The sequence below is a fragment of the Asparagus officinalis genome, chromosome 1 (assembly GCF_001876935.1).
Source record: "Asparagus officinalis chromosome 1, Aspof.V1, whole genome shotgun sequence".
In the NCBI taxonomy this organism is placed as follows: Eukaryota; Viridiplantae; Streptophyta; class Magnoliopsida; order Asparagales; family Asparagaceae; genus Asparagus; species Asparagus officinalis.
Genome location: NC_033794.1, coordinates 8,524,335 through 8,538,043, shown reverse-complemented (window position 1 = coordinate 8,538,043; position 13,709 = coordinate 8,524,335). Strand labels below are relative to the sequence as shown.

Below are 13,709 nucleotides of genomic sequence, written 5' to 3'. Positions count from 1 at the left end.
TTTTATGATGCTACTATGTTTTATCCTGGTTGTTATTATCAATATTACTTTAGCTCGCTTTACAATTTTAAATATTCAAAATTTTTTGCAAAATCATCGTATGGAATGATATTTTGGAAATATAATTTTCTAATGGAGCAGTAAATTTAATAAGTACTTTCTTTAGGCCTAATTCCTCATATTATTTGTATTGGCTCGGTCTCTTATGTGATACCATGCTTTGAAGGAAATTGGCCTTCGACAGTTTGTACAATCATTACACCCACTTATGCGTGACAAGCACTTATGAGACTTAGATGCATGGACTCCACACTTAGTCCGGCTACCTACTCATTATGTACCGCCTATTCACGAATTATTACTTTCAACCCTTATATGACAGAGTCATGCCAGCCTAGAATACTGCGCTGTAGCTCACACAGTCTTCAGCTTCAGCACCTTTCCACACCAAGCTTAGAGCACAGTCGACGGTACAAAGTGTAGATTTTGATAGGTATGCAATGGTAGCTGAACTACTGGTGCGACTCTGGACACTTCAATCAGGATTCAGAGGTTTCTGAAATCTAGACCCGAATATCTCTATTCTTCCTTCAGTTAAATCCTCAGGAAATGCTTTAGATACTTTTGCAAGGTGGAAAGTATATGGATCAGTTTCACCTCATCCTATCTTTCACCATGGTTCGTACCGACTTACTCACTCCAGCTGCACGGTCCTTCCACTCACTCCCGTCAGCCCCTCGAATCCGCTTTCAGCAAGCAGGACGTTTGCACTCGACGACCACAGGACACCTGCTTAGATCGTATACACTGTACAAGCGGTGATCGTGGTTACAGGATATGGTGGAGATAACGAGAAGCAGCGAACACACAAGGCATGAACGTCAACAAACCATCTGCTTATGACTTGAAGATAAAATTTGAAGAGTTGGGACTAGCAGATAGAATATTAATGATTCAGATAATATTCATAAAATTGTAATTTCTCTATTTCTTAGCTTTACAATTTGAATTAAATTCATTCTCAGAAAAAGTTGCAAAATGAATAGTGATACCCTGGTGACCCGTAGGTGCCAAACCTATCCGTTGGGATGCACTAGCTCATCTATTGCCTGCCATGCCGACCGAATTTTCGCAAATAATCTATATACTTGTATAGGACTTTACGATTATTCAACTCAAAGAAGCTTTATTTTTATCCAATTTTTTGTACTTGGTAATCTTATTACATTTCATTTCAAGTTATTATAAAATTTACTAGACCATTTTTTTACTAATAATTTACTACATCATTACTGGTTTTGTTAAAATTCTAAAAAAAATAAAACAAAAACAAAAATTAAACAACAAAAAAAAACAAAACCGGGCGCCCGGTGTCCCGGCCCGCTTCAGCCGCCCCGGCGCCCCCGGGTCCGGCTTGGGTTCTTTGCCCGGCCCGGGCCGGTTTCTACCCAGGGCGGAACGCCGGCCCCCGGCGCCGCCCGGAGTGCGCACCACGCCCTAAGCATAGACACCGCATAGTCTTCTGACTGTTTTCTTCGTCTTTTCGATTGCAGCTTCGGGTCTACACACTTAGACTAACAAAAATATTCAATCCTAGCCGGAGCTGCAATCGCATCCACCACTAACAAATCATAAGAATAGAAACCTCGGTCCCTGCATCGATCCGAGTAAATGCAGTTAATGCTTCGTGCCGCGAGATACCGTCTTCTGAGCGGGTTTCGCTCCCATTGGCAGCTCCAGTTTGATCCAATCCGAAATAAACCAGTTGATCAAGTAAATGCTAATCGAAACTATGTAGTCGGGCGGAGGCGAGATTGCACAAGCGTGGTTAAAATTGCGAGGGCAGTTGTAGGTTTGTCGAGGGAGCTCGATCTCCTGGCGGGAAATAGGATCGTAAAGAGTGAAGTTACCCAAAAAACCATCCTTTATTGAAAGGGGTCGACGGGGGTAAAGGGATGTGTATGAAGTATGAACCCAAGGCGGGTACCTAAATCGGATTCGGGTCATTCCTGGTAGGATCCGATTAGGTTGCCAAAAACACGCAAGTTTAGTCTCCACATCTTTCATGTTTTCAAATTGCCCCCCGAGAGTTACATATTTTGAAATTAGTCCCCCGAAATCTTTAAGCGTTTTTATTCACCCAAATCTTCATATTTCAAAATTAGTTCCTGAATATTTTAAATAATTTGGAATTAATCCCTCTAGTTAGAGCCAGGTTGAAATTTTTTGGGGACTAATTTCAAAGAACTTTAAATATTTGAGGGATTGGTTTTAAAACATGAAGAGTTGGCGGATTAATATCAAAACGCTTAAAATTTTGAGGACAAAGTTCAAATATGAAGATGGAGGGCTAATTTCAATATACGAAATATTCGGGTGTTGATATCGGCAAAACCTTTTACCTACGAAATAATTATCAGAGGAGAAAATGAGGGTAATCTTCAGGATACCCCTCTGGATTTTTGAGACCCTCTTGAACTCTTTTTCCAATAACTATTCAGCTGTCCCACAAAAAGTACCCAAACTTCCAAATTTTTCCAACGAGCCCCAATCTAAATGTCAAATATCTACGATGCTCTTGAGAGAAGAAAAACTTCGATCTAGTCATTTGTCATTGACAGAGAATAAACTCCTCCCATTATTTACTCTCTCAACTTACAACCTAACAAAAAAAAACAAGAATAAAAACCATTTATAGGTTAAAAAAAGAATAAAAATCATTTATGTCGTATTGGTGTGCACTCAAATCGTCACCCCTAGGGGTCTTATCACAGAAAGACACCAACCTTTTTTTTTTATAGATTTCACGTGTATAATAATGCCATCTTTTACTCTTTTGATACCATGCTCTACAACTTTTTCATGAGATAATTTTAATTTCTATGGTTACCAATCAAATCCCACACCAGAATTTGTTACTTGTAGACCGTAGGGGTGTCCAACCAAAAAATGTAATAGCGAAATAGGAACAAAAATGATTTTGTGTCACGGGGCCACTTAACTAATCCTCACCAAACAAGAAAAAGAAAAATCAGACGGGACTTCGGCTAAATATACTAGGTTTTTTAGTCCCATTTAACACCCAATCATTAATTAGTCTTTGGACTGGCACCCAGGTTTTTTTTTTTGACGGTAAAAAACAAGGGATTTACCCTGTTCATTAAATTAAAAACTTACAAGTATCTTTACAAAAGAAGGATACGAACTGTATCCTTATAAGGAAATTAGTAGATAGAAAATAGAATTTTCCAATCTAGGGATGTATAACCTTCTTCTCCTAGATATCCATGAAGATGAAGAGAGGTCCTTGACGTCATTCACCGTTGACATAGATATAAAGGAGAACCAAAGCCGGCCATACATATAGTATTAGGAAATTAAAATTTCTATAGACTAATTAGAAAAGCCAAAAAGACTGACTACAGAAGTATTATGAAATATGAACATACAACTTCCAAAAACCCACTTGAGATTTTCATACATTGTTCCTTCTGATCGGATTCTCCTCCAAAGCTCGCGCTAAGATGAGTGCATTCTTCTTGCTGGCATAACCTGCCCATTCACATAGAGCAGCAATAGTAGAGTTAATGATGGAATGGACAGAGAAAGATAAGTGTTCAAAGATGAATTTGTTTCTTGAGCTCCATATGTTCCAACAAACTGCTGAAAAGATAGAACGCCACATAACACCTTCCTTATTTTGAAGAGTTTCAACAGATGATAAAAGTCCATCGAGAGATGCAGGCCAAACAAAAGGTAAGCAGTAGTTGCTGAAGTGTTTCCAGACTTTTTTTGTTATGTTACATGAAAAGAAGATATGGTTGCAAGTTTCTGGTTGAATACCACAGAAAATACATAAAGAATCCCATTGCCAACCTTTCTTAATGAGATTGTCCTTTGTATGAAGACGGTTCATAGCTATAAGCCATGAAAAAATCTGAACTTTGCTTGGTATAATAGGATTCCATACAACTTTCTGAAATGCAAACATAACACCTCTGGTGTTTAAGAAGTCATAAAATGATTTGACTGAAAAACATCCATTTGCAGTAAGAGACCATTTAGGAACATCAACTTCATTATTCACTTTGAAAGAACCAAGAAGATGAATAAGATCAGATTTTGCTGAGATTGCAACTAAAGAAATACTTCTCCTTAAAGTAGGATGCCAGTGCCAAGTATTGTTGTGGAACAGACCTTGACTACGAATGGATACATTAGAGGATAAGGCAAGACTATAAATAGATGGATATAAACTAGATAAAGTATTTTCACCAATCCATTTATCCTCCCAAAATCTGATATTTGTACCAATACCTAGGGACCATGATATAAGATGGAGGAAAGCTTCTTTATTTGACATGATATCATTCCAGACCATAGAATTCTGGTTATTACTGGTAGATAGTTGCAGGGAGGAAGCCTTTCTGACATATAATTGGAAGAGAAAAGCACCTATGAAAGAGTCTCTATCTAAGCATTTCCATAACCACTTAGATAATAACGAGATATTAAACAATTTAAGATCTTTCACTCCCAGTCCACCTTCTGATTTACTTAGGCAAACCCTTTTCCAGTTGACTAAGCATTTGAAGGGTTTGGATTGGTTGTTGCCTGTCCAAAGAAAATTTTTTCTGATTTTATCCACCTCTTTAATCAGCCAGCCTGGAAGCTTATGGAAGGACATATAGTATAAAGGAATTGTGGAAAGGACGGAGTTTAACAGAACAATTCTACCACCAAAAGATAAGCAATTCCTCTTCCATGAAGCAAGCTTCCTATTCAAATTATCCAGCATAGGTTGCCAATCAGATTTGGCTAATTTACCTCCCTTTAAAGGTAAGCCCAAGTATTTGATAGGAAGTTTATCAAGTTTGCAATTGAGAGCTGATGCTAAACAAGATCCCCTGTTTTGGATATGCCCAAAATAAATAAGGGAGGATTTGTTATAGTTAATGGCCAAACCAGATATATCTTCAAAGATGTAGAGAAGGGTCTTTAGAACAGAAATGTCTTTGTATGTACTCTTGACAAAAATAAGAGTGTCATCTGCAAATTGTAAACTTCTAATGAAGTTGAGAGGTTCCTTAATATGCAGATTAGAAAAAACACCCTCTTCCACATTACACATAATCATTTTACTCAGAACATCAGCGGATATGTTGAATAACATGGGGGAAAGTGGATCTCCTTGTTTAAGGCCTCTATGACATCTAAAAAATTTGGAAGGAGATCCATTAACAAGAACTGCACAATTGGATGAAGATATAATGTGATAGATCCAGGAGCACCATTTATCACCAAATCCTCTAGCCTTTAACAAATTAATGAGGAAACTCCAGCTTATAGAATCAAAACTAGTTTTTATTCTAGTCAATGACTTTCCATTCAAAATTCCACTGAAAAAAAAAAACCCTTAGAAATGCATATTTTAAGTACGTGAGTTGTAATCTAACTGGCCTAAATATGACTAAAGTGAGTCACGTGTCTTGTGATTTTTCTAAGGGCCTGTTTGGATTCGTAGGGGGTGAAGGGAAGTTAAGAGAAACTGAGTGAAGGGAAGGGAAGGGAAAGGAAGGGAAGTGAAGAGAATTCCCTTCCCCTTGGTTACACCCCAATTTGGGGGGTAACAATTTTTATACTATTAGGGGGTGAACCAAGGTGAATGGAGGTGAATTAACTTCACCTTCTAAGTGTTCCCAAATAAGGTGAATGGAGGTGAATGGTTCCCCTAACTTCCCTTCACCCTCATTCCCCTCAATCCAAACAAGCCCTAAGGATATTTTTGGATTTTAAGTGAAAATTTGTCTAGGAGGTGATTGATTGGAATAAAAACCCACTTTAAAGATAGTTTAAATACAAATTGAAAGGTGATTTTTATATAACGATACTATTTTTAATGATGGTTTCTAAAAAAAAAAACTTTAAAAAAAATCACCTTGTTTAAAGAGGTATTTGTTGGAGGGCCAATGAGGGTGTAATGTTCACATCCGGTTCAGACCCTATCAATATGATTTGGTCCTCCAATTTGCCTGAGACTTTTATACTAAAAGGTTATTGGGTATAAAGTAAAATACCCAAACGTCAGGGGCTTTGTGAAATTTACTAATGAGAATTAAAATTTACCAATTACTCCCAAAGCACATAAGTTCTTCGAACAAACCCAGCAGCGGCCGGAATCTTCCCGCCCGTCTTATGTCAGAAAAGGCCGTCAATAAATGAGATTTTACCCGCACCCGGTTTACCTGTGAACCCACAGTAATTAACCCAAATATGACACGTGGCTCTTCCTAAATTCTGGTCACATTACGGTCACGTGAATCAGCGTGCCAAATTTGATAAAGAAGACCAGAACAAGACCCCTTCTCTCTGTTCCCGTTTATTTTTTCTCGCCTTCTGGACTCTCTTCTCCTTTGACCCCGATATATCGGAAACGTTACAGAGCAATCCGATAAGCCCGAAATCTGCCGTATCTTTAAGATTGTAGGAGTTTTACTATAAAAGAATCGAAGCCCAGATCTCCATTCAGCTCGGTGAGGACAAATTCTCTTTCATTTATTTACCTTTACTTGTTTTGTTGATTTGGGTTTTTTTTAATTTGATTTTGCTTTTCTTTGAAATGATTGGGTATTTGCTTATTATTGTTCCCTTGAGATCTGGTGATGGGTTTGAAGTGTTTCAAGTAATGGGGCTTTCCTTTTGTTTTAAAGAGAGCATTTTTTAAGATTCTTTTGTTTGGTTAAGATTTTTAGTGAGATTTATTCTCCTGCTCCATTCCAGCTGCAGTAGCAAGAGCTTGGGAAGTATCAAGGGCAATATAAAAAAAGAAGAGCTGCCATTGTTCGAAGCATTTCTTTTAGATTCACCAAATTTAGGGCATATTGGCCTCCTGAAGTTTTGTAGTGCTTAATATAGATTTGGGCAATCTTTGGTCCAATTTTTGGTCTTCTGGGTCACTTTCACTGTTTTCTGGGTCACTTTCACTGTTTCAACCAATGTACTTTGGATAAGCAATTTGAATAAATTTTATTTGACAAGGTGTTTAGAGTTATTAGTTCATAATTCAGTTTTGTGGGGTTCAATATTTGCAAAGGTTTCAATTTCTGCTTGGTGTATTGGCATTTCAATCTGGTATTTTAAAGGGTTGTTCGGCAATTTGGTGCACATCTAGAATGACTCAGTTTTGTTGCTGTGGATAGCTCTACTGTGGGTTTTCTTGCTTTCAAGGACGGCAATTTGTATTGGAAAGAGATTATATGCTTTATGATACAATGCCATCATTGAGAAGAAGTATGTCAGTAGTGCAGCGAGATTTTTCTGCGCAAAATGGTGAAGCAATCTTTGATATTTCTTCTCCACCTAAATTGCCTCATAACCGCAATAACTTAGCTCTTGGGAGATTGCTGAGATCATTTTCAAACTCATTGGATTTCCGTGGCATTTCGTCGCCAAGAAGTAGCTGGCCTATAGAGAGATCAAAACCGAAAGGGCTACGCATGAGAAGGTCCTTCTTCCATTACTGTCTTTGTTTCATGCTAGGAATTTTCATTAGTTGCACACCCTTCTTGTCGGTAAATGTCTCCAAGAATTTGCCATCTAGACAACAGGCATTTTCTTTTGAGGATGAGACATTGGTTCATAATGCTCAACGGAAGATTGATTCATTGGAGATAGAGAATCTATCTAGTGATAAACCACTACCAATTGGGACCCATAGCTTGGAAGCAGTAGAGAAATTGGAAGTAAAAAGTGAGGTTCTTGGTGATTCTACCAATTGGGACCCATAGCTTGGAAGCAGTAGAGAAATTGGAAGTAAAAAGTGAGGTTCTTGGTGATTCACATGAGATACAGTCAGCTTTGAAGTAAAAAGTGAGGTTCTTGGTGATTCACATGAGATACAGTCAGCTTTGATGACTCCCCCTTCTCATGATGTAGAGTTGGTCACTCGTAAACTATTGATAATTGTGACTCCGACATATGAGAGGCCATTTCAAGCATATTATTTGAATCGGTTGGCTCACACTTTAAGAGTTGTTCCACCTCCTCTTATTTGGATAGTTGTGGAAATGTCTTCACAGTCAACTGAAACAGCAAAGATCTTGAGGGAATCTGGGGTTATGTATAGACATCTGGTGTGTAACCTAAACGTAACTGGCACGAGAAATAGAGAGGTTCATCAGAGAAACATTGCACTTTCTCACATTGTGAAGCATCAGCTTGATGGTATAGTGCATTTCGCAGATGATGATGCAACGTATTCAGTTGACCTCTTTGATCAAATGCGGCAGATCAGGTACTTGCCTTTAACCCGTCTTTTGTTAATGAATTTATTTATTATCCCAGTTCTGGATTATTATGTTGGTCTGTTTCTGTTTTAGTGTCCTAAGTTGTGGACTTAATGGAACGCTGAGTGAAACTACTGTTCTCTATGCCCTTTCAGTTTTTATAAACATTTATGTCAAGTGAGATTCAATTTTGTTCATGTGTGCTTCAATGAGATTATCTCCATGATATGGTGCTTGCACCTTTTGCTGTATTGTTTCTCTCTAGTTATCATACATGTTTAGACTTGGTGTAACTTTGGATGTAGTTTGTTCTTTTATATGGGTTTAAAGTTCATCACTGGAGCATGAATTTGATCTTATGATTGTATATCAAGAAGATTCAGAACCATTTGTAAGATTGTACACACTCACACACATGCCATGTATCTGATTCCAAAATGAGAAATTTTAAGATTACCCAACCAAAAGAACAAATGGTATTTCAGGGTTACTAAACTAAATGAATGTCGTACATAAAAAAAGGGTTTGCTTCCTTCCGCATGTGGTGAGAGGAAAGGCTACCCCAGGCCAGTCCAAGATATATTTTACCTCTCTAAGGTACTACTTACTACTACCACTGGGGATGAACATCCCCCATTCCCTCTGCCTATGCAAATCCAAAGTAACCCGATGTTGTAACAACGGAATATGTCAAAGATGCAGTCCAGGTATGACTTTCTCCCTTAGATAGGTCCCCCTTCCTTAACCTTGGAGCAGGGTCACATAGAAATTCATTAGATGTTTGGGCATACTTAGTGCTTAGGTCGAAGAAGGGATGCCCATCTTATATGCTTTGGCAGGACGGGCCAGAACACGTGTTCTGGTTTCAACTTCTTGAATGATCTTTATGGGAGAAATGTAGCTTGGCTTAAAGTGAGCAGAAACAATGTCATACGTACCAAACGAAGTCCAAGAATTTGTTAAGTCTATTCTTATGTAAGATATGCGACATCAGTAGAACATGGATAAGCGATTATGAACACCTGATACATAATCTAGTGATCGTACACACTCACATGCATACTCACATGATACCAGATTCCAAAATGTGAAATATTAAGATTATTTGATATCAGCCCAAAAGACAAACTGGTATTTCAAAGTTCTATGGTTTCAACATCTTGAATGATCTTATATGGAAGAAGTATAGCTTGGCTTGATGAGAGAAAAACATGCCATACTTACCAAACAAAGTCCAAGAATGTGTTAACTCTAATCTTATATAGGGTACGTAACATACATAGAATATGGAGAAGTGACTACTACAGATACCTGATACATATTTTACAGATTGTCTGCCAATAGTTGATGAATTTCGTCGGTGATGCATTGTTAACAATCTCCCATCAATCATAATGGAACTCCGTTTCCTCAGAACATGGGGTGGACTACTCCAGTACTCCTAATACATTACCTGTAGAACTTCTATTATAGTATAATATAATTGACATCGTAATCATTTCATGTTAATTTGAGAGCATTGTCCCCTGCTTTGTGATTGGTGTACTGGAATCTGCTCAATTTGGGATTCCGTACAAATTTCTGTGCAGCTCAGCATTTATGGAAATTTGATACCTGAGTACCACATTTCTCCAATTCTTGAGAATGTGAGCCCCTTCATGATGGGCAAGCAAGCTGCATTTCCACTTTGGTGCGATTTTCATGAGAAAACTTATTTTCCAGAAACCTCTCTAATCTCATCAGACTCATCTTCTTCCCGGATTTCCTTCCTCTTACACCAGACTTCCACCAGCATCATTGTGGGCCCAGCATTACCACCATCACCTCACCATCATTCTAGAGTATATCATTGTGAATGTTTGAGGTTATTATTTTGACACAAAAAGCTGGATTTAGAAAAAGGAGTCTACCCGTAACAAGCAGCATGTGACATAGCTAACTATTGTTTTCTATGCCTGACCATTCGTAGCACTGGACCTTCAGGTTAGCAGTTAAAATTTTTAATTCAAATTCTAGTAATCCTGTGAAATTGGAGGACACTGAAAGCATAAGGAATGCATTTTCTATGACTGATTTCTCTCTCAGAACTGCACGACGTTAACTGGATGTGAAAGCTCTTATATGACTGTTATTGTATAATATGGTTATGGTTTTCTGCCTATTCTTCAATGTACTTAATCACTATTTGGAATACGGAATACCATTACATCGTGTTGTTATAAATTTTTATGGTAAAAAAGAACCTTTAAGTGGTTTTGTAGTAATTATGCAAGGAACAGTAGTATCAAGTACTTTGATTTTGATAAAGAACATGAATCACTTTGAATCAGTTTCAGCTAATGCCTATCAGATAATTGGCCTATTTTCTCATCATGATGTTTATTTCCCCCCTAAGATTACAACTATAAATTTAAATATCATGATTTACTTGGTTTTACAGGCGTTTCGGTGCATGGCTAATTGCAGTGCTGAGTGAAAGCAAGAACAAGGTGTTATTTGAAGGTCCTGTTTGCAACGGCAGTCAAATAATCGGATGGCACACAAAGCAAAGGAGCAAGTTATCTCGAAGATTTCATGTTGATATGTCAGGATTTGCGTTCAATAGCACTGTACTTTGGGATCCTAAAAGATGGCACCGTCCATCTCTCGAGCCCATTAGGCTACGTGACAAATCCAAAGAGGGTTTCCAAGTTAGTCTTCTTTCCTCTCAAGCCAGTGATATATTGTTATCATCCATGATTTTGTTACGTCTTTACTATTATTTAGAAGAAGTCCACTCCCTCCTAGGTTTGTGTGTCCTTCATTTTCAAAATTCCAGAAATGTCCACTTTCTTTTTTTGTTGTGGCGGTTGGGGAGGGGGGGAGATTCTCACATTTGAAAAAAAATGAGCGGAAATGTCTTCAGTCCGGAAAAACCAATGAAGATACCGTCAAACTTAGAAAATGCCAAAACAACCTTACAAATTGTCTGTTTGTCTGTTCTCTTGATAATTGGACTACAACACTCTAGGAGGTTCCTTTTCATGTATGCATTGCATGCACCATAATACTAGTATATATAGGGGAAAAAAGGTATGAGATGGCAACTCGTTTTTCTAATTGAGCTATTAAGAGATGGTCATGGATTAATTGCGTGGCCTACCATGCTTTACTCAGGCTATACATTACTCACTATTGGAGCAAGTGGACCTCACTAATTAAGTCTCTTGGTAGCTTTTGTCGCTAAATGAGATAACTCATGTCCAGCATCCCCCCATATATGTATACAAGAGGCCAGCTTGCATATTATAAGGAATTTGATGCGGCAATTTTTTTTGGAGAAAATTAATAGCTTACAAGTAATTGCCAGGGTTACCTACTCAAATTCTATTTTAAAGTTATTTTCACAATTATTTATTATGGGAAAATATGTTACTTAAAGTTACCCATAGAGATGTTTAATTTCAGGAGATGACATTCATTGAGCAATTGATTGAGGATGAAAGTCAAATGGAGGGAATTCCTAGTGACTGTTCTAAGATCATGGCGTGGCATCTAAATTTGGAAGCTCCTGAACTTCTCAATCCTAAAGGCTGGTCAGTACAGAAGAATTTGGAAGTTGTCGCCCCTCTAACATGATATCCAAGTTGTATCCTCTGCAATAATATATGATTATATGTCAATGAAGTTGTCTTCAAGTCGAGAGATTTTAAGCTAGGCTCTAAAATTGCTTGTCAAAATTCAGCAGAAGTTTTCGCAAAATTTTCGAATGTTTGAACTTTAAAGTGTCAGGGATTTGGCTGCCTGATACATCATAGTCAACTGCCCAGGCCGCTACCTCTCCTGAGTTTTGACCAATCTATAGCTCCTTCATCCTCGGAGTTTTCTTATGAGCATTTATGTATTTCTTTTTCTTCTAGAGTTATTACCTTTCCCTTTGTTTAGCAAAACATATTCTTGTACAGTATTGAGTTATTGAGCGGGTGCTCCTATTATGCAAATTCGCATACGGAGGCATGTACAATTTTTTCCTAAGTAAAATGATTTTTCTTTCTCCGCTGTCTTCGAAGAGCATTTTCGTTGCGGTTTATTTATTTAGTTTTGGGCCTCTTTCTTTTTTGCATCATTCCTTGAACCATTACTAGTTGTCTTCTATCATCAACCTACTGAAATTTGTTTGGACAAGGATCATGAGATGTGTGTTGAATTGCATTCTCGTGGTAGATGATTCCTTTAACTCCTTTGTAGTTCATATTGCAAAATTCTCAGTAATAACATTCAGTGGAATGTTCAAGTGCTTCAGATACATATCAACCAACCCTCTTGGTTAATGTAAAATGGGATTCATTAACTTGATGCTACCCTACTAATCCGTATTAAGGTAGTTATGAAAAAGAATGTTTAGCGATCTGGCAGGTTGGTCTTTAGGTGAGATGGGACTAAAATCAATAAAATTGAAAACGTCAACAGCGTCGATATGTCCGAGTGGTTAAGGAGACAGACTCGAAATCTGTTGGGCTCTGCCTGCGCAGGTTCGAATCCTGCTGTCGACGGTCGTATCATTTTGAACTCACCTTTTTTCCCTTCTCGGAGTTGCCGATTTATTTATCTTTTTTATATTTTTATATTAGTCCCTTAAAGAAGAGCTTTGCTACAGGAACCCAAAATATAAGACCAATAAAGGGGACAAGTTAATGATGGCCAACTCATTATCCAATAGGAGGGGGACACATCCTCCTTATTGGTCCCATATTTTGGGTCATTAAAGAATTTTTCTTTGTTATGATATGTTTCCGACATAAATTTGCGGACAACGAAGCTCCCAAGCTATAGTTAAGCCCATAGAGAATAGCCTAGTCCGAGTTAAACGCGTTAGTAGCACCGAAACGACTCATGAAACCATTAACCCAAGTCCCATTATCATCTTGAAGCAAACCTCATGTCCCGGTTGAACCTTGCCACGATGGACCTACCCTTAAATTATTATTTGATACCCTTGTTCTTATATCTTCTTACTCTTAGGCCATGTTTGGCAAATGGTTAATAAAGAGGGGTTAAAGAAAATGATTAATGTACTAACCCCATTCGATAATCTATAAAGGACTAAATTATTCACCTGCTAAATAAGTTTTATTTTAGCATTTGTCATCAATTTTAGTTTTTAGGAATAACAATGATTTTGACTATTTTCTTTATAATTAGAAGGGTTAACTCTTAATTCTTCTAAATAGGAGTATTAGTAAACCCCTTATTTTGAGGGGTTAACTCATTTTAATCCTTTTAGAGGGGTTAGCTTAACCATTCTATATTTTTTATGTTTGACAAATTATGGAGGATTAACTCACTTTAACAATTGTATAGATTTTTCATGTTTGGCGGGTGTTTGTTGGAAATTTGATGTAAAAAGACAAAGAAAGAAAATTTGACTTGTATTCTCTCAAAATC

The 13,709-nt window shown here is 37.6% G+C and overlaps 1 protein-coding gene and 1 non-coding gene across 3 annotated transcripts; both read left to right on the top strand.

The window, feature by feature from the left end:
• On the top strand, positions 6,388–12,318 carry LOC109848421 (probable beta-1,4-xylosyltransferase IRX9H). Of its 2 annotated transcripts, XM_020417902.1 has the most exons (6): positions 6,388–6,533; positions 6,781–7,701; positions 7,772–7,824; positions 7,875–8,293; positions 10,726–10,975; positions 11,733–12,318. In XM_020417902.1, the coding sequence occupies exons 2-6, from the start codon at positions 7,257–7,259 to the stop codon at positions 11,901–11,903; spliced, it is 1,338 nt and encodes a 445-aa protein (XP_020273491.1). In that variant the 5' UTR covers positions 6,388–6,533; positions 6,781–7,256; the 3' UTR covers positions 11,904–12,318. The 2 variants fall into 2 exon arrangements, with proteins under 2 accessions (XP_020273491.1, XP_020273498.1); XM_020417909.1 differs by lacking the exon at positions 7,772–7,824 and having other exon boundaries at positions 6,781–7,754.
• TRNAS-CGA lies at positions 12,736–12,817 on the top strand. Its single transcript has one exon. It is a non-coding gene; the product is annotated as a tRNA-Ser (tRNA).